This window comes from Oncorhynchus mykiss, chromosome 20 (assembly GCF_057628025.1).
Source record: "Oncorhynchus mykiss isolate SJ-2025 chromosome 20, ASM5762802v1, whole genome shotgun sequence".
NCBI lineage: Eukaryota > Metazoa > Chordata > Actinopteri > Salmoniformes > Salmonidae > Oncorhynchus > Oncorhynchus mykiss.
In genome coordinates, this window is record NC_143041.1 from 32,520,496 (window position 1) to 32,542,243 (window position 21,748).

The following is a 21,748-nucleotide window of genomic DNA, read 5'->3' on the forward strand; positions in this document are numbered from 1 at the left end:
GAGTGTGTGTAAACTTCTGACCCACTGGGAATGTGATGAAAAAAATAAAAGCTGAAAAAATAAATGTAAGTAAACTTCAGACTTCAACTGTATGTACAGCAGTGGTTCTCAAACCTGGTCCTGGGGACCCAAAAACAGGTGCACATTTTAGTTTTTGCCTTAGCACTAACACCTGATTCAAATCATCAAAGCTTGATGAGTTGACCATTAGACCTTAGCTGTGTAGTGCTAGGTGTGTAGTACTAGGTGTGTAGTGCTAGGTGTGTAGTACTAGGTGTGTAGTGCTAGGTGTGTAGTGCTAGGTGTGTAGTGCTAGGTGTGTAGTACTAGCTGTGTAGTGCTAGGGAAAAAACTAAACGTGCACCCCTTTGGGTCCCCAGGACCAGGATTGAGAACCACTGATGTACAGCTCTGTGGCAATCGAGACTTCCAGGTAAGGAGCTCCATCCTTTTCCCAAGTTGAGGTCTACTCATCCCACATTTGAGGAGCCCAAATAGGCCAGCAGGCTATTGGCCTCCCCTCTTCCTCTTCTTCTCTCAACAGGCTGCACTGGGCTGTGGAGAAGGAGGAGGCCTTTGCCTTGTTTACTGTTGGGTGTAGTGGTGCAGATGAACGCAGTGCATTCATCTGGCTAGCAGGCCGGCAGCGCTTTAGCTGGCACATTGAGCATGAGGCATCGGGAGCTGAAACAGCCTGCAGACACACAACAAAAGGCCACCGCAGTGCAACACTGAATGAGGGCTACGCAGCGGATGTCGTGGTTTTACAATTGTGTGTATGTGTGTTTAGGAGAGAGAGAAAGCGAGAGCATTTAAACGTTGGCTTACAAGCTGCTGTCCTCTGTGTTAGCATTACTGAGTATGTATCTGTGTGTATGGGTGTATTCTCTTCTAAGATGAGAGTGTGTCGTCCTGTATATGGGGTTGGTAGGACCTAGGCAGGTTGGGCGGTCTGGCTGAGGCAGATTGGGGGCTGTGATGTGACTAATGTGCTTTACACTGTTTTAACAGCTGACTGGCCCAAAGGCCTGAGGTGACAAACGTGTGTGTGTGTGTGTGTGTGTGTGTGTGTGTGTGTGTGTTTGTGTGTCTGTGGACAGACTGGCGTGGCCCACTGCATAATGACAGCAGCTCTGATACAGCACAGTGTCGTGACAACATTGCAAAGGAACAGTGCCACGGAGAACAGATTTCACAATCTGGAGGTATGCGCAATGGTTCTTCTCATCCAATGTCATATCTGACATTATGGTCAAAGACAACAAAGGTCGAGGTCTTTCGCCAGCAACGCAATTCCAGGTTCCATCAGGCACTGAAGTCGGGCAGTGAAAATATGTCATGCTTTGAATTGCTTTTTGGTTTTTAACTGCTGGTTACCATGACCGCATTAAAAAAAGTCTGACAGAGTGACATAAATAGTATTAAATAAGTGATAAACGTGTCTGAAGAGGACTGGCCACTCTTCCGAGCCTGGTCCCTCTAGGTTTTTTCCCTGGTTCCTGCCTTTCTAAGTTTTTCCTAGCCACTGTGCCTCTGCATCTGCATTGCTTGTTCTTTTGGGGTTTTAGGCTGGGTAGCTGTAAAGCACTCTGTGACAACTGCTGAAGTAAAAAAGGCTTTGATTGACTGATAAATGTCCGGTAAATAAGTGTTCATGTCCAGTGTGGGTGTGTTACCTGCTAGTCTCTGTCAGCGTCTCCAGCTTGGTCCCCAGACTGAGACATTCATCCTTCAGTTTCCCTATCAGGGCATTCTGGGAGCTGAGGAGGGCCTCCAGCTCACCCACTGCAAGGGAACATGGGATAGCAGGGTCAGTGACCACAGTCATGATACATACTGTACATTCACTCAACATCAAATATCTTGCATCCTGGACAGGTACTTGAAAAAGATGGTGAATTACATACAGTATGTTTATTTGTGCCTAAATTCATGCAATGAATGAAGTATAGTATCTTGGTGCAGATTCACCATGCAATAAAGTTGTTTACAGTTTTTAACCTTGTTGTCATGTAAAATAAATACAAATAATGACATGTTTTATTGCCACATACACCACACACAGTAGGTGCAGTGAAATGTGTTGTTTTACAGTGCCCATAGACTGACTCGCGACTCTTTTGGAACGATCCAACGCTCGACTTTGATCAGTCTTTGAAATGTTGTGTGGCGGTATCATCACCAACATATGTCTTTTTAAAACAATGCCGCAAGTTTGGAATGATGTCCATTCCACCTGCTCTACCATTCTGTCACAATAGAACTCATGAAGGACTCCAGTCTTTTGAAAAGTACCTCAGATTTATAAAGAGCCTTTCAACTATTTACTATTCTGTGAAATAGCAGCCGAGTGGATATGCAGATGACTCTTCCAGGCTTAGATCTCAAGTGCTTCATGCAGGAGAGCTTATGAAGTGTTTTACCTCACCTGGCATTCACAGGGAAATTGGTAGAACTAGACTTCAACATTGTACATTCTGGCTGAGTAAGGGTAGTTTACAGTAAAATGTTCTAGCTTCTGCAGTGCTGAGACATGCTAGTCAGATTCCTTTAATTCAGAGGAAGCGAAAGAAGCTGCTTTTCAGACGAGGTTGGATTCCACTGGTCGGGTTATTTACCACTAAACTAGGAGAGCGACTTAAGGGATGATGCTCAGGGGTGAAATGAACTGTGACTGTACATAAAGTAGGGAGCAATTACTAACTCCACACAGCTAATCTGGTCAAGAAAACAGAGCTGGTTTCATGTTCTCTCTGAAATGATTTTGTCATGGTGGCTTATCGACATAGTCTGCCAGTGTACAGAGGAAAAGACTCCAGAAAGCTCTGTGCTAGCCATTTGGACATAAATAGACAAAGCGCACAGCATGGACACACAAAGCAAATACAGATATTTGGGACGTAGTGTGGAAATCTTTTTTTTTTATGTTGCGAAATTAAACTTTACAAAAAAAAAGTTGGGTCGCAGGCTGGGAGCAGTAAAAAAAACTTGCCCAAAAGAATGGTAATTAGCTAACAGGCTTTGAAAGCGGCTGGGCATGCGTAGGCCACAGAGACAAACAAGATACAAAGACAAACAAACTGGGAGTAAAAACAAACAGCGGAGAGAGAGAAAGAAAAAAAACATATCGTCTAGAGGCTATTCTGTCTACAACTACTAAAAACCAAACTGTTTAGAAAGCGAGGGAGGGGGAGGGAGGGAGGAAGAGAGGGATGGAGGGGGTGGTTGGGAGAGAGAGAAAACTAATTAGCTGGTGAGAGTGGCCATTATACGCTTTAGAGAAGGAAGTGGTCTGTGGTATTAAAGGACTAATTCCATAGGCCCAGAGAGCTTCCTGCTGAGCTTCTGATGCCATCTCTCTTTAGACAACATGTGTGCCGCCGAGCTGCGCCAAAAAGAAGCCCTTTGTTTTCCCGAGGCTTTGTTCTGGCAATCAGCATGCTTCAAGTTTCTCAAAACACAGGTAAATAAACTCGCTGGATCCAGATGGTGCAACAGATGTGAGAGCAGCACTCTGAAATCTACAGACAGTGGGCCCAGAACGCGGCCCATTTTTCCCTTTCTAAACGATAACTAATATGTAATGGCCAATCTCTGGAGTGCCAAGCATCTGCTCCCTTCGGCCAGCCAAAGGTTACAGGTGTTCCTGATGCCGTCCCTCACAGTGTGGCATGGGCCGGGGTGCGGATGGGGGCATGGAGGGTGGAGAAAGGTGGGGGTGTTCTTTTGGCAGGCTGTGGCGGCGCCACGGACACCCACCGCTCCGCTCGTGCTGCGCCTCCATTTGCTGGAGCCTCTGTGTCAGCTCCTGCTCGCGCTGCTGTGCAGAGAAGGTCAGAGCATCCATGTCCTCGCCCCGGCAGCGCTCCGCACTCTCCTTCTCCTGCCTGAGCGAGAGAGACGGAGAAAAGATAGAAAGAGAGAGGAGGGAAATAAAAAGACAGCTCATGAGGGGTGGAAGGGTAAAAGTGTCACGCCCCAGACAATAGGCCCCTGGGTGTTGAGGCAGCTGTCCACTACACAATGCAACAGAACACAGTGTACACTGAGGGGGTGAGAAGTACTGTACATGTGATGGACTAATGGTAAACAATAAAGCTGTATCGTGTGTTTCCCATATATTAATTTACATTTTTTTTGTTTATATATATAACATATACATATATAACATGTAGTTTATATATAACATGTAGTATAACATGTAGTTCAAAAGAAGTTGCTAACTAGCATTAGCGCAATGCCTGGAAGTCTATAGGAACAGCTAGCAAGCTGGAAGTCTAGCTGCTCCCCTAGACTTCCAGTCATTGTGCTGACGCTAGTTAAACTGACGCTAGTCAAACTGCATGCAGAGACATAAAAATGGTATCCATGAGTGCATCTGACTCTGGAGAAGTAGAAAAGGGGCTTAATTGCCAAAATCTCACGCTTTTAAAGGGATAGTGCATCTCGGCAGGATATATATTAGATACAGTACCAGTCAAAAGTTTGGACACACCTACTCATTCAAGGGTTTTTCTTTATTTTTTTACTATTTTTTTATTTTTCTACATTATAGAATAATAGTGAAGACATCAAAACTAGGAAATAACACATATGGAATCATGTAGTAACCAAAAAATTGTTAAACAAATCAAAATATATGTTATATTTGTGATTCTTCAAAGTAGCCACCCTTTGATGACAGCTTTGCACACTCTTGGCATTCTCTCAACCAGCTTCATGAGGTAGTCACCTGGAATGCATTGCAATTAACAGGTGTGCCTTGTTAAAAGTTAATTTGTGGAATTTCTTTCCTTCTTAATGCGTTTGAGCTAATCAGTTGTGTTGTGACAAGGTAGGGGTGGTATACAGAAGATAGCCCTATTTCGCAAAAGACCAAGTCCATATTATGGCAAGAACAGCTCAAATAAGCATAGAGAAACGACAGTCCACCATTACTTTAAGATGTGAAGGTCAGTCAATACGGAAAATTTCAAGAACTTTGAAAGTTTCTTCAAGTGCAGTCACAAAAACCAAGCGCTATGATTAAACTGGCTCTCATGAGGACCGCCACAGGAAAGGAAGACCTCTGCTGCAGAGGAGATGTTCGTTAGAGTTACCAGCCTCAGATTGCAGCCCAAATAAATGCTTCAGAGTTCAACATCAACTGTTCAGAGGAGACTGCGTGAATCAGGCCTTAATGGATGAATTGCTACAAAGAAACCACTACTAAAGGACACCAATAAGAAGAAGAGACTTGCTTGGGCCAAGAAACATGAGCAATGGACATTAGACCGGTGGAAACCTGTCTTTTGGTCTGCTGAGTCTAAATGTGAGTCTTTGTGAGACGCCAAGTAGGTGAACGGATGATCTCTGCATGTGTAGTTCCCACCGTGAAGCATGGAGGTGGTTTTGTGGGGGTTCTTTGCTGGTGATACTGTCTGTGATATATATAGAATGACAATACAGTAATGAAAATCGCAATCAAACTACTAATGTTGCTCATAGAATACAATGTCATGTTGTGCTTTTTACCGCCATCAAAAATTAGATCTGGTATCAAGACTTTCATCTTTACATTTCTAACAAAATAAACTAAAACAAATATCAATCAATCTATAGCAAATTCAACTTGAACGAAACATCAATTTGAAATCTAACGACAACGGCAACCCCCCAAAAAATTGCACAAAAGTTTTTTAAAAAGTGTTAATTATGGGAGAGAACGAAAGAAAGCGACCAAACTTTTCTCCCACACTGGGTTTTGGAACAGGGCTCCAAAGTGACCGTCTCTCCAGGCCTGCTGTCGTCTGGAGTGTGAACGCAGGGGGGCGGGGTGTTGGGTTGTGGTGGTGCGCCTGCCTAGGAGACCAGGAGAGAGAGAGCGGCCACCCGCCCGGCCCCCTGCAGTGCTTGAACAGCGGCCTAAAACACCATCCATCCCCACACCAGCGCCCAGCGTGGGCTTGCAGAGCCCTCACAGCCAGCCATTTGTTACTGTTTGTTTCCAGGGGGGCCCCAGCCTCCCAGCCTCGCACCGGTGGTGTTTATCCACCAATTAGCATGAGACAGCCGGCCAGAAAGTTTCAGAGAGGACTGATGACGACTGACGAGAGTTGGAAGTTTTGAGCCAGAAGGCCAAGATGAGCCACGGTCAGAAGAGAGTGAAAGAGCGGAAGTTCGATTTGTTCTTTCTGAAGCTCTAGTGAAGATGCCCCTGAACCTTATTTCCATTTCTATAGTACAATATGATAGTAAATGATGATATATTGTATATAACATAACATGTACATGTAGCCTAGGCAGCAGGTAAAGTAGCGGTTAGAGTGTTGGGCCAGTAACCAAAAAGTTGCTAGTTCGAATGCCCGAGCCAGCAAGATGAAACACCTGGCGATGATCCCTTGAGCAAGGCACTTAACCCGAATTGCTCCAGGGTCGCCGTTGATCATGGCTGACTCTGGACATGACCCCACTCTCCAAGGGTATTTGAGGTGGAGCTGGGATATGCAAAAAAACGAAATGTCCAATTCACAAATGCGTATAATATACACTTGTACATGTGTGAAATAGGACAGATATAAGCACCCACCTAATTAATAATAAATATCCTTTACTATCTTTTGTTGTTTTTAAATATGTGATTTCATGTGTAAAATGAAATATTTTGCTGCAAAACAAATTGCCTCATTTTCTGAACCTGATTTAGGATGACTTGAGACCCATTCCATCGGTATTCCAACCCTACATAGAGAGCAACCGCCTAGAACTCCCCTAACAGAGATTTCTCACAGTTCCATATCTCTCAGTCCAGGGTCACTTTCTGTTTGCTCACTGGCTATAATTACGTGAGTGAGCGAGGCCTAATGGTCAGTGAGTCAGTCAGGAGGCAGGGCAGGGTCGACCAGCCTGATAGGGGGAACTATACTATCCCGTCCCAGCACCAGGCTCTGTGGCTAGGTCCTGGGTGCTAGAGCACTAAGTGAGGGCCCAGGGCTGCCTAAGTGGGTACTAGTCAAGCTGTTGCCCATTTGATTTGGAATACCACAGCCCATTCGAGCGCAGAGTTTGCAGCACCCCGCGGTGCTCCATGATCCACAGCCAGGAATGACCAAATGCTACGGTTCCTAAAACGAGTCAGCCACTTGGCAACACCAGCTACTGTTTAGTGTGATAATGCGTCAACCTCTCTCAAGACTAACTTTGTGAACATGTTGGTCAACTTAGATAACATCAAATTCTACACTTTTACAGTGAAAATCTAAACTGACAAACATGGTAAAGTACATGTGGAACTAGGATTTATTTGAATATGAGGAATAGAAGCAGTATTCAACGAGCACAGTAGGCCTGATGTTCCCACCCAGCCCAAAACAGAACAAATAAACAATATGTGATAACAGTAGCCATATAGCAGTGCTCAGTGCAAAACAGATAGCATGTTCCCAAGCAAATCCATCCATTCAATGACTTACCCAACTCTGAAAACTGTAAAAACTCATCACAACAATACTCTATTGCAATTACATTATACCTGGAAAACATATATTGAACCAGTTGCCATTCACTATTCTCATTCATCCCATCATTCATACATTTACATTGATGTCAAATTATCTCTAAATAGATAGATCCTGAGGCTAAGAATAACAGTATTAAGAGAACTAATGAATGCTGATTTGGTGTGGCACTGCCAACTGGGGGTATATGTGGCATATTGGGTGCTTGCAAGAAATGTGGTCAAATGACACCATGTACTCAGCTCAGGGAAGAATAAAGTTCAGAATCCACACACAGACACACTTTAAAGTACACCTTGTATATTTTAACACATTTATTCAGCCGCTGGTGTGTCAATTGCACTCCATTCACCCATGTCCTTCAATCTAACTAACACATCTCACTCTCTAAGATAGAGAAATATCAAAAGCAGCCCCTTCTAGCCTGGCTATCACTTACATAGCACAGCACAGTTTGCTCTGTGCATTATTCCGCTCTCTCCTCCGCTCTTCTCCGTCCTGGGGGCTCTTATCTCTGCTCCTATCCCTTTTTCTCTCATTCCCCTCCATTCCTCGCTCCCCCTTCCCTTGCTCTCCCTCCCACCCTTTTTCCTTTAACTAAACTGGCTCTGGCTCTCTCCATCTGGTCCCTCTTCCTTCAGCAGCCCTGCACCTGTTCACACCTCCTCTCCTGTTGGACCGCATTGAACATTTCCTCCGCTGCCAGGGCTATTCTGGCACCCGCAACCTCTCTGTCATTCAATCCATCTGTCAGAAGTGAACTTTGTTTACCGCCAGCTTCTGCTTTTCTTCTTCAAGGAGCAGCAAAGCCCCCTCAAGGTCACGGGCAGAGCGAAATGCAGTCGCCACCAATTTAACAAATACTCCCCTGATTCAGGACAGCTACACACACCCCCATACTCACAACCCACGGGGGGAGAGTGCACATTCTTTTGCAGAAACATATTTCACTCCTCTGCAAATGTAAAACTATTTTTCGTCTCACGGTTGTAAAGTTAAACAAATGTTAAAAGCTTAACCCAATGAGTCCCACCATAACGCTGGCACGTTTTGGACTTCCAGCCCCTTTAAAACATTGTGTTTGAGCTACAGACTGATGGGTTGTACCATTGAATTATTCTATTTCTTCTGCATCTGTAGATACCATTAGTCAGTGATTAACGGGGCTGAGATAGAGCGGTGTTTCTGAGGCGAATCCCGAAAGGGCCCGGGGCGCTATGACACTCAAAAGCTACACAAGAGCCATTCGAAGGTAAGGGGTTCTTCTACATAGAAGATCATAGGAAATCCCAGGACATAGTGTTTATAATACTGTAGTAAGCTCACATACAGTTTCTTGACTTCTTCCACATTTTGTTGCGTTATAGCCTGAATTAAAAATGGATTAAATTGAACAAAAAATGCCACTGGCCTACACACAATACCCCATAATGTCAAAGTGGAATTACAGTTGAAGTCGGAAGTTTACATACACTTAGGTAGGAGTCATTAATTAAAACTAGTTTTTCAACCACTCAACAAATGTCTTGTTAACAAACTATAGTTTTGGCAAGTCGGTTAGGACATCTACTTTGTGCATGACACAAGTCATTTTTCCAACAATTGTTTACAGACAGATTATTTCACTTATAATTCACTGTATCACAATTCCAGTGGGTCAGAAGTTTACATACACTAAGTTGACTGTGCCTTTAAACAGCTTGGAAAATTCCAGAAAATGATGTCATGGCTTTAGAAGCTTCTGTTAGGCTAATTGACATAATTTGAGTCAATTGGAGGTGTACCTGTGTATGTATTTCAAGGCCTTCCTTCAAACTCAGTGCCTCTTTGCTTGACATCATGGGAAAATCAAAAGAAATCAGCAAAGACATCAGAAAAAAAATGGTAGACCTCCACAAGTCTGGTTCATCATTGTGGCACCTGAAGGTGCCACGTTCATCTGTACAAACAATAGTATGCAAGTATAAACACCATGGGACCACGCAGCCGTCATACCGCTCAGGAAGGAGACGCGTTCTGTCTCCTAGAGATTAACGTACTTTGGTGCGAAAAATGCAAATCAATCCCAGAACAACCTTGTGAAGATGCTGGAGGAAACATGTACAAAAGTATCTATATCCACAGTAAAACGAGTCCTATATTGACATAACCTGAACGGTCGCTCAGCAAGGAAGAAGCCACTGCTCCAAAACCGCTATGAAAAAAGCCAGACTACGATTTGCTACTGCACATGGGGACAAAGATTGGACTTTTAGGATAATTTACCTCTGTTCTGATGAAACAAAAATGTAACTGTTTAGCCATAATGACCATCGTTATGTTTGGAATAAAAAGGGGGAGGCTTGCAAGCCGAAGAACACCATCCCAACCGTGAAGCACGGGGGTGGCAGCATCATGTTGTGGGGGTGCTTTGCTGCAGGAGGAACTGGTGCACTTCACAAAATAGATGGCTTCATGAGGAAGGAAAATTATGTGGACATTTTGAAGCAACATCTCAAGACATCAGTCTGGAAGTTAAAGCTTGGTCGCAAATGGGTCTTCCAAATGGACAATGCATACTTCTAAAGTTGAGGCAAAATGGCTTAAGGACAACAAAGTCAAGGTATTGGAGTGGCTTTCACAAAGCGCGGATCTCAATTCTATGGAAAACTCCACAATACTAACCTTATTGACAGAATGAAAAGGAAAAATATTCCAAAACATGCATCAAGACACTAAAGTAGTATTGCAAAATGTGACAAAGCCGTTAACACTTTGTATTCAGTTCATTCATATTTTTAAAAATCAGGTATTTGCTGTGTCAACATTTGTCAATAAAACGAATGAATGCAACTGTTTATGTAAAATTGTTGTGTTCTACTTGTAGCCCTGGTTGTCCTGAAAAGAACATGGTAAAACACTTCATTTTGAGGCTAAATATAAAGGGATGGATATGCAGATACAGTGCCTTGCAAAAGTATTCATTCCCCTTGGTGTTTTTCCTATTTTGTTGCATTACAACCTGTAATTTAAATGGATTTTTATTTGGATTTCATGATGGACATGCACAAAATAGTCCAAATTGGTGAAGTGAAAAATAACTTGTTTAAATGTTTTCTTTTTTAAACAGAAAAGTGGTGCGTGCATATGTATTCACTCCCTTTGCTATGAAGCCCCTAAATAAGATATAGTGCAACCAATTACCTTCAGAAGTCACAATTAGTTAAATAGACAGCACACAGGTGGGCTTTAAGTGTTACATGATCTCAGTATATATCTAGATAGATAGATAGATAGATAGATAGATAGATAGATAGATAGATAGATAGATAGATAGATAGATAGATAGATAGATAGATAGATAGATAGATAGATAGATAGATAGATAGATAGATAGATAGATAGATAGATAGATATAGATATATATATATATACACACACACTGCTCAAAAAAATAAAGGGAACACTAAAATAACACATCCTAGATCTGAATGAATGAAATAGTAAATACTTTTTTCTTTACATAGTTGAATGTGCTGACAACAATGGAAATCAAATTTATCAACCCATGGAGGTCTGGATTTGGAGTCACACTCAAAATTAAAGTGGAAAACCACACTACAGGCTGATCCAACGTTGACGTAATGTCCTTAAAACAAGTCAAAATGAGGCTCAGTAGTGTGTGTGGCCTCCACGTGCCTGTATGACCTCCCTACAACGCCTGGGCATGCTCCTGATGAGGTGGCGGATGGTCTCCTGAGGGATCTCCTCCCAGACCTGGACTAAAGCATCCGTCAACTCCTGGACAGTCTGTGGTGCAACGTGGCGTTGGAGGATGGAGCGAGACATGATGTTCCCAGATGTGCTCAATTAGATTCAGGTCTGGGAAACGGGCGGGCCAGTCCATAGCATCAATGCTTTCCTCTTGCAGGAACTGCTGACGCACTCCAGCCACATGAGGTCTAGCATTGTCTTGCATTAGGAGGAACCCAGGGCCAACCGCACCAGCATATGGTCTCACAAGGGTTCTGAGGATCTCATCTCGGTACCTAATGGCAGTCAGGCTACCTCTGGCGAGCACATGGAGGGCTGTGCGGCCCCCCAAAGAAATGCCCCAAAGAAATGCCACCCCACAGCATGACTGACCCACCGCAAAACCGGTCATGCTGGAGGATGTTGCAGGCAGCAGAACGTTCTCCACGGCGTCTCCAGACTCTGTCACATGTGCTCAGTGTGAACCTGCTTTCATCTGTGAAGAGCACAGTGCGCCAGTGGCGAATTTGCCAATATTGGTGTTCTCTGGCAAATGAAAAACGTCCTGCACGGTGTTGGGCTGTAAGCACAACCCCCACCTGTGGACGTTGGGCCCTCATACCACCCTCATGGAGTCTGTTTCTGAGCAGACACATGCACATTTGTGGCCTGCTGGAGGTCATTTTGCAGGGCTCTGGCAGTGCTCCTCCTGCTCCTCCTTGCACAAAGGCGGAGGTAGCGGTCCTGCTGCTGGGTTGTTGCCATCCTACGGCCTCCTCCACGTCTCCTGATGTACTGGCCTGTCTCCTGGTAACGTAGGTTCACCTTCCAGCAGGACAATGACCCTAAAGCATACTGCTAAAGCAACACCCGAGTGGTTTAAGGGGAAACATTTACATGTCTTGGAATGGCCAAGTCAAAGCCCAGACCTCAATCCAATTGTGAATATGTTGTATGACTTAAAGATTGTTGTACACCAGCAGAACCCATCCAACTTGTAGGAGCTGGAGCAGTTTTGCCTTGAAGAATGGGCAAAAATCCCAGTGGCTAGATGTGCCAAGCTTATAGAGACATACCCCCAGAGACTTGCAGCTGTAATTGCTGCAAAAGGTGGCTCTACAAAGTATTGACTTTGGGGGGGGGGTGGGGGGTGAATAGTTATGCACGCTCAAGTGTTCTGTTTTTTTTGTGTCTTATTTCTTGTTTGTTTCACAATAAAAATATTTTGCATCTTCAAAGTGGTAGGCATGTTGTGCAAATAAAATGATACAAATCGCCCCAAAATCCATTTTAATTCCAGGTTGTAAGGCAACAAAATAGGAAAAATGCCAAAGGGGGTGAATACGTTCACAAGCCACTGTAAGTGAAAGTCAAATTAAAAGCCACTTTTATTTTTTTTATTTTTTTGCTTGGGTCTCAGTACCGATGGGGTTAAAGGACACCGATGATCACTTTCTTGTAAGCGGAGAGAATTTCTGTATGGATGTCTGTGGTCTCATTTAAACAAAAAGGTGATAGTGTTGACGACCTGCATAAATAAGCCTGTTCATTTTAAATGTTGATATTAATTGCAACTCATCTAATGAAAATGCATTTGCCCTTTTATCATGTTATTTATTTTCGTTGGGTTCGGAAATAATAGGAATTCACTATGGGTTATGTAAAACTAACAATTTTACTCCATCTATACAAACATCCCATTTCATTCATTGAAATGGCACGATAAGATAAACAATTAGCACAATAGCCACATTGAGTAAGCTACTGAGTGAAAGATTGCAGGAGCGAGACCAAAGACAGAAATAATATAGAGTTTATCCCTCTGCGAAACGAGCTTGTAACACCTCTATTGTGACTTACACCCACATCATGACGCACTGCACCCCCACCCCCATTCCAAACTGGAGGGCCTCTGTCAGAGCTCAACCTGTGCCCCTACCTGTGCCACTTACCTGTTCCCCCTACGCTAACATAGAGGGATGTTGCCATGCGTCACACAAATCAACACCATTCTGTAACATAAAACACAGCCGCAGCTCTAATGGTCAGGAATCAAAAACCTTCTACAGAAGCAGTGGCCATTGAATGGAGGAAAACAAAGAGTGTGTTTAAACGCGACAGGAGATGGGAGCTGGAGGGTCGCGGGGGCTGTGCCCAACTCATCCCTCTCAGTACCACCTCTTTGTGTGGGCTCCTCTCTTTGTGATCAACTCCTGATGCCATCTGCTCTGTGTGGTACCGGCGCTGGGCTGACGGAGGGGAGCCCAGGCAAGGCCAGGACAGAAAGGAAGAGATTGAAAGAGAGAGAGGGAGGGAAAGAAAGGTTGTTCCTCTGGATAAAAGCACTGGCCACTGGGCCGCAGGGCTGAGAGAGCCACTGATGCTGCCTGCCACACAGACAGACAGGGCTATGTGAAGTCACAAGGATGATACCTCTCGGACTGTCTTTCAAATACACTCACTCTCCCCATTTCATCTTTCAACTCATTCTGTTTTGTGCACATATATACACACACACAAACCAAAAACAGCTGGTGCACTTATGCATTCCAGCATACTTGAGGCCAATGTGTGACATATAGTATCCCTCTGCAACTAGATCCTAAACTTCCTGATGGGCCGCCTGGGGTGAGAATAGGCAACAACACATCCGACAAGCTGACTCTCAACACGGGGGCCCCTCAGGGATGTGTACTTAGTCCCTTCCGTTACTCTCTGTTCACCCATGACTAGGTGGCCGCGCAGGCCATTAAGTTTGCAGACGACACAACGGTGGTAGACCTGATCACCAAAGACAATAAGACAGCATATATATAGCAGGGGTGGGCAATTGGTCCCCCTTTTGAAGGCCCTCGGATCAAGCCCCCCCCATAACTAAATTCTTAACTTACTGTTGCAAGTTACAATAGTAGAATACACAATATACACATGATAGATACATTTTTTTAGATTGGTAAATTAGTCTAGCTATCTAAACTTAGTAATCCTGGTCAAATTACCGGCCGGGGGGCCCACATTGATTTTGTTATTCAGTCTCACTCAGATATCGTATTAAACTGCAAACATTTCTCTCCACCCTACTGTATGGCAAAATGTGTAGAATTTTCAGAAATTTACAGCTCATCTTCCTCTCTGCCCTATGGCAAATGGAGTAGAATTGCACGAAATGAGTTATAAAATTGGAAAATCTTCTCTCCACCCCGTGGCAAAATCTGCAGAATTGCAGCAAACTTGCTTTAAAACTGCAACATTTTCTCTACGCCGCATGGAATAGTGTGTAGACGTTCATGAAATTACCACTAAAACACACAAAAAAACGTATCTCTGCTTTCAAGAAGGCGGCCGCTAAAATGTTTTGCTTGGAATGTAAGGGGTGGGGGGTATGGATGTGGGTATGCAAAGGATGCTGCATGTCATGAGGAGTTCAGATTTTTTTTGTGGTCCCCACCTCCATCAAAGTTGGCCATTCCTGGCCTATAGGGAGGAGGTTAGAGACCTGTCAGTGTGGTTCCAGGACAACAGCCTCTCCTTCAACGTCAGCAAGACAAAGGAGCTGATCGTGGACTACATGACGGAGGGCCGAGCACGCCCCATTCACATTGACGTGGCTGTAGTGAGCAGGAGCTTAAAATTCCCCGTGTCCACATCACTAAGGACCTATCATGGTCCAAACACACCAACAAGGTAGTGAGGAGGGCACTGAAAAGATTTGGCATGGGCCGTCAGATCGTAAAGCCCAGCTCTGGCTTAAAGTGGTCCTATGGACAGATAGTCCAGTCCAATCTCCACTGTGGAGCTTTGCAGCTCCTTCAGGGTTATCTTTGGTCTCTTTGTTGCCTCTCTGATTAATGCCCTCTAGCCTGGTCCGTGAGTTTTGGTGGGCGGCCCTCTCATGGCAGGTTTGTTTGCCCAAATTTTTTTGTACTGACTCTCTTGCACCGGCTCTATGCACACTGACTGGACTTTACCCACACATACTACACTGACACTCCAGAACACACACACACATATTGATGCCACACACACACACACTGCTGCTACTCTGTTTATTATCTATCCTGATTGCTTAGTCACTTTTACCCCTACCTACATGTACATATTACCTTAACTACCTCGTACCCCTGCACATTGACTCGGTACCGGTACTCCTTGTATATAGCCTCGTTATTCTATTGTGTTACTATTTCATCTTTTTATTTTGCAAATGTTTCTTTAACTCTGCATTGTTAGGAAAGGGTTCGTAAGTAAGCATTTCACTGTACAATCTACTCTTGTTGTATTCAGTGCATGTGACAAGGAAAATGTTGAGGAAAATGGATCTAAAATGGCAAAACTTGCATCACATAACTTGCTTGCTCTTTATCAAACCTTTAGGATCTGATGCATAATATTGCATATTTATAACATATTCTGAGGAATTTCAACTGTGGGGTTAGAGTGTAACCGTTAGATGTACACTAACAACAAAATCATGTAGATAATTGAACTAAATTAGTGTATTCTGTATTTAAAGAGTGTGTAACGAATAGCTGTACCTGTAACAACCCAGATTCTGTCTACCTGCTCCACATGATAGAAGAGAGATATTGACCAGGGAGTAAATGGAAGGAAGAGTGTGCCTGTGTCTTGGTGAGAGGAGGGAAGCAGGGATGGTAACCCATCTTCCAGAAACAGTAAGTAGGGCACTCTCTCTGGACAGAGTTGGCCCGAGCGGGAACAGTTGCACCCGACAGATTTGCCTCCATTTTGCCTGAGGACTCTCAGCGTTCTATTATGTGCCACCCGGCAACATGAAGAGATGGAGGAATGGGGAATGGAGAGATGGTGGGATAGAAACACAGGAAAGGGACTGTTGCCCTATCTGCTGAGGAAGAGTGGTACTGTTCATTGATACTTTGTCACTAGAAGATGCATGTGTTTGGTCAAAAGAAAGTCTGGGCCTGAATGGAGGCTGCCTGCCATGAAATGCTTCCTAAAAATGCATTTTAAACATTAAAGTAAGTATGGCTATGTCAGCACCAATTTCAAGACGTGTGTGTTAATTACAATGTATATGTTTTATAGATACACTCTGAAATGTAAGGTAAGGCTGTGATTGGAATTTCCTTGCTCGATTCTGAAAGAATAGCCAATTATTTTGTGATGCGAAAAAAAAAAACTGAAAAAAAGCATCGTCACCAAACCCCATAAAATACCATTATCAATATACTCCATCAGCATTCAGTGACCAGTACATAAGTCAAATAATACAAGGAAAATGGAAGTATGAATCTTCAATTTCTATGTGTGGTTATACTGTAGCACCTATAAACAGTTGACTTGACATGAGGCACATCCTAAAACCTGACTCAATATCCCAACAAATAGCTGTGATGCCCTCTGTACCTTCCTCGCAAAGGTTATAAAAAGAGAGAGGGGGGGGGGGGGGGGGGGGGAGAGACACGTTCTCTGGAGCAGGTTGGTCTCTGTACCTTGACACGTGAGAGGGCCGGGCTGGCCGAGGCACGGTGGCAGGGAGAGGGGCACCCAACAGCGAGGCGAGAAGACACGGCAAGGTCTCATCCCAGGCCAATGGGCACACCACTGTCAACATCATGACACTCTGCGGTTCCCCTGCACACTCCCGCCTGGCCGCCAGCCTTCCCAGCTGCCCTATCCGTTACTGTCTGATTAGTTCTGCTAAGCAGCCCCTCCCCTGCCAGCCTTGCCGCCATCTGCTACCGAACAAGATGGCTGCCGCCCAGCTCCCGCTCAGTGCCTGCCCTCCTACCTGGCAGCGCCGGCGCCTGCGCTTACCCCAAAGTGCTAACACAGGTTCTCTCGGCTGGCAGCAGGCTCAGCGGACGAGATTTCATTACTACTACTTTGACAAGAGCGAGGCCTGTGTGCCACTGGCTCTTTTATCCTGCCTCTGATTGTACAACCACCTCCCACTGACTTGGTTTGCAGCAGTTTGATTCTCCACATAAATCTCCCTCTGGCATCTAGCTGCATCTGCTCACTATTTTATTCATTTTCAGATTCCCACCCTTTCAGGGCCTGTTTCCCCCTCTCTGCACTAACAGGAGAGAGAGCGAGAGTGAAAAACAGAAATAGGGAGGGCAGAGAAGCGTGTCGTGTTTAATGGAATTTTCAGATCAAATGATAAACTTTTGATCCCAGGCACAGTGGTGGTCGCAGCTTTGTTTCTGTAGCCCAAATGTTTCCCTGTTGCTGTGTGGGTGAAAGGCCACATGAAGGAGAGGGGGGACTCTCAGACAGTTCATAGTGTATCGAAGGTGTCTGTCATATCAATTGCCACATCCAACTCAATGGAAAAGGTCATTGAAAATATCAGAACCAAACCGAGCCAGCAAATGATTGTCCTTGCAATGCCAGTGGGTTCAAATGTCTGTATGTTATTCTCGCTACTGTAGCGTTAATTTGAACAGGACCCAGGTACAGTCAGCCATCTGAAATAGGTGAATACTATCGCTATGTCGGTGGCAGACTGGCAGCAAAGGAACAGAATGGTCAAGGTACACGGAACCACACAGTCACGTAGTTGCCTCATCAATTCCTCCACACAAACACTGATCTACCAAGTGAACTGGCCAGATGACCATTCCTTCTTTGGGAGTATTGTGATGTATCTAGAATGTTCTGTCCATCCGTTCACCACAAACAGATGGAAGGCTTGTCTGGGTTTGCTTTGACAGAGGCATCATTAGTATTTGGGAGTTTGATGTGTATGTCTACGCCTGCAGGTTCCTCCTTCGAGCAGGGACATGCTTATCAATCTATCCAAACTTTGGGCCCCACATTGCCAACGACAGTTCTCAAACACCATCATTAAAATGGATGCAGAATTTCATGTGGATGAAATGTGGATGAAAGCCTATTTCCCTTCCAAGCCTCAGTATAGAGCATTGCCACCAAACACAAAGTGGACATTTTGAGGTTTTGAATATCTGGCAAGTGATGGGAATGAAAGAATGCTGTTTAATTTTTAGGCATGTTTTTTTGTTTCGCCCTATTGGGTCCCCTGAGTAGAGCAGAGGAGGGAAGGGGAGAGGGAGGGGAACGACAAAAAGACAGGAGCAAACAAACCAACAAACAATGGGACTAAAGCCCGGGCTCAAAGGCGTCAGAAGGAGCTGAACAGAGTGGGGGGGATTAGGACATATCCTCGGCTGCCCAACGCACAGCTGGCTGATGATCCAATGCTGGAGCTGACGGGGGGCTCATTTTCAGTGCCATCCGCCACAGGGCCTGGGGGGTGCTCTGTGTGTGTGTGTGTGTGTGGGGAAAGAAGAGAGCTCCCAAAAAACAAACAAAAGGCAAAAAGTGCTCCATTTCAAGGGGAGCTGTGATCATTCAGCCCGTGAGATGAAGACACACAAAAAGCATGAATCAAAGGCCCGTCTCAGAAGCCTGGTCACACAGATGCCTGCCTTCCAGCCCCCTCTTCCCCTGGAAGTGACACAGAGAGGGCGTCCCCCTCTACAAAGGCCCCGTACCTCCCAAAGTGAACAGCGGGGGCGCCGCACTGACTGACACTCACAGAGACCACCCCCGAAAGGGATTTAGATGGATTTGTGTCTGTAGTGTGGTAGAGTTTGCGTTAGGGGAGAAAGAGAGAGCGGCCTGTTAGATTGGCCTGAAGGAGGAGTGTGGCCATGGACAGATGTCTGCTGCATCTGTGCTCCGTTGCTGGCCCTCTCTCGCCAACCTCCCCCTGTAGTTCACATAAACACCCCCTGCCTAACAAAAAGCCCTCCACTGCCAACGGCTGGCTGCACTGGTCACTGGCTCACTTAAAGGGCCAGTTCAATGAAAAGCAACAATGTTGAATGTTGTTCTTCCTCATAAGAAAAGTAGAATGGAGGCTTTCGTTGGCTTCTGTGTTCTGTGTTTAGGCCTCCCCTTGAGCAGACTAGTGAGCCACAGTAAAGCCAGACTGGAGAATACCAACCATCCTTCTTGTTCAGGTCATCTCAGCTTTTACAACAGGAGGAAGGAGCTAACAGGAAACTCTGATAGATGGAGCACACGGTAAACCCGTACTTCTCGCTAGATCACAGAAGCTTGCTGTATGACAGAGGAAAGCACCAGAGGTCTCAGTGCACCACCGTACAGTGCTGTCAGAAAGACACACATGGTGGAGCATCACGTCCATCTCCACAGCTGTCTGGATTAGACAAGCCCACTTAAAGACAGATCAGAGCTCCACAGCGTCGGACAGGGGATGAGACCACGGTTCACTCTGTACCACTCTGTCTCTCCTCTGCATGGCAGCGGGGCACATCTGTGCCTGGCTCTGATCTAACACCTCGGCCGGGGGTGAGGAGGTGGCGGGAGGAGGAGGCTGAACTGAGCGGCTGGCAGGCCATCGGAAGGAGAGAGAGGCGCTGATCCTACCCGCCGTGTGCTGGGCGGACGGGCACAGGGCACAGGCAGGTGCCAGCAGGGCCAATCTGCCGCTGACCGCCAGCCGACCCAGTGCCACACGGAGGAGAAACAAAGGAAGCAGAAACTGTCGGCTGCTGCTATCCACTGCTACACGCCATTTTGAGCTAACGAAAAGACTTGTAAATCTTCTAGTCTACTGTAAAGAGGATGGAATGTAGCATACTGTATGTAGGTGGAGCTGGAACGATGAGCAAATGCTCCAAAAATACTTTATGGTGGTCCAAGGCAAGTTGCATTTAAAAAACTAGATGTCACGATGACAGCAGCTGCTAGAATATTCCCCCAAAAATATTTAACACATTTTTGTATTAACTTGGAAATTGGCTTCTAGTTTTTGAAATGCAGAAATAGAAAGAACAAGAACATACTGTAGCTACAGCCTGATTCCTTTTATGAGCTAGTGAAACATCTAGACAGTGTGTGTGCCATTGGCAATGTAAGACAAACATCCGTTGCTATTGAAACAGGTTTATTTTTATCAACATCATCGATAGATTGCTACACATTGTGAATGAAGAGAAAACAGCATATCCCTTTCCATACTGCTATCTCTGTCCCCCGTCTCTGTCCCTACTGCTATCCCTGTCCCCACCTCTGTCCCTATTGCTATCCCTGTCCCCCGTCTCTGTCCCTACTGCTATTCCTGCCCCTGTCCCTACTGCTATTCCTGTCCCTACCTCTGTCCCTATTGCTATCCCTGTCCCCCGTCCCTACTGCTATCCCTGTCCCCCGTCTCTGTCCCTACTGCTATTCCTGTCCCCCGTCTCTGTCCCTACTGCTATTCCTGCCCCTGTCCCTACTGCTATCCCTGTCCCCACCTCTGTCCCTATTGCTATCCCTGTCCCCCGTCTCTGTCCCTACTGCTATCCCTGTCCCCCGTCTCTGTCCCTACTGCTATTCCTGCCCCTGTCCCTACTGCTATCCCTGTCCCCACCTCTGTCCCTACTGCTATCCCTGTCCCCCGTCTGTCCTTACTGCTATCCCTGTCCCCGTCCCTACCTCTGTCCATACTGCTATCCCTGTCCCTACTGCTATCCCTGTCCCCGTCCCTACCTCTGTCCATACTGCTATCCCTGTCCCTACTGCTATCCCTGTCCCCCGTCTCTGTTCATACTGCTATCCCTGTCCCCCGTCTGTCCATACTGCTATCCCTGTCCCTGTCCCTACTGCTATCCCTGTCCCCCGTCTGTTCATACTGCTATTCCTGTCCCTACCGCTGTCCCTACTGCTATCCCTGTCCCTGTCCCTACTGCTATCCCTGTCCCTACCGCTGTCCCTACTGCTATCCCTGTCCCTACTGCTATCCCTGTCCCCCGTCTGTCCCTACTGCTATCCCTGTCCCCCGTCTCTGTCCCTACTGCTATACCTGTCCCCCGTCTCTGTCCCTACTGCTATACCTGTCCCCCGTCTCTGTCCCTACTGCTATCCCTGTCCCCCGTCTCTGTCCATACTGCTATCCCTGTCCCCCGTCTCTGTCCCTACTGCTATCCCTGTCCCCCGTCTCTGTCCCTACTGCTATCCCTGTCCCCCGTCTCTGTCCCTACTGATATCTCTGTCCATAATGCTATCCCTGTCCCTACTGCTATTCCTGTCCCTACTGCTATCCCTGTCCCCGTCTGTCCCTACCTCTGTCCATAATGCTATCCCTGTCCCTACTGCTATCCCTGTCCCTACTGCTATCCATGTCCCCCGTCTGTCCCTACCACTGTCCCTACTGCTATCCCTGTCCCACGTCTCTGTCCATACTGCTATCCCTGTCCCCCGTCTCTGTCCCTACTGCTATCCCTGTCCCCCCGTCTCTGTCCATACTGCGATCCCTGTCCCTACTGCTATCCCTGTCCCCCGTCTCTGTCCCTAGTGCTATCCCTGTCCCCCGTCTCTGTCCCTACTGCTATCCCTGTCCCCCGTCTCTGTCCCTACTGATATCTCTGTCCATAATGCTATCCCTGTCCCTACTGCTATTCCTGTCCCTACTGCTATCCCTGTCCCCCGTCTGTCCCTACCTCTGTCCATAATGCTATCCCTGTCCCTACTGCTATCCCTGTCCCTACTGCTATCCATGTCCCCCG

At 45.9% G+C, this 21,748-nt stretch overlaps 1 protein-coding gene across 1 annotated transcript in view; it reads right to left on the reverse strand.

Annotated features, from left to right (window-relative positions):
- sdccag8 (SHH signaling and ciliogenesis regulator sdccag8) overlaps nt 1-21,748 on the reverse strand; it is a 57,269-nt gene that overhangs the window by 19,394 nt on the left and 16,127 nt on the right. Inside the window, exons 14-15 of the mRNA XM_021576365.3 lie at nt 3,760-3,887; nt 1,677-1,785 (exon numbers count right to left, since the gene is read on the reverse strand). Coding sequence (XP_021432040.2) covers nt 1,677-1,785; nt 3,760-3,887 — 237 coding nt within the window. The remainder of the gene's footprint in view (nt 1-1,676; nt 1,786-3,759; nt 3,888-21,748) is intronic.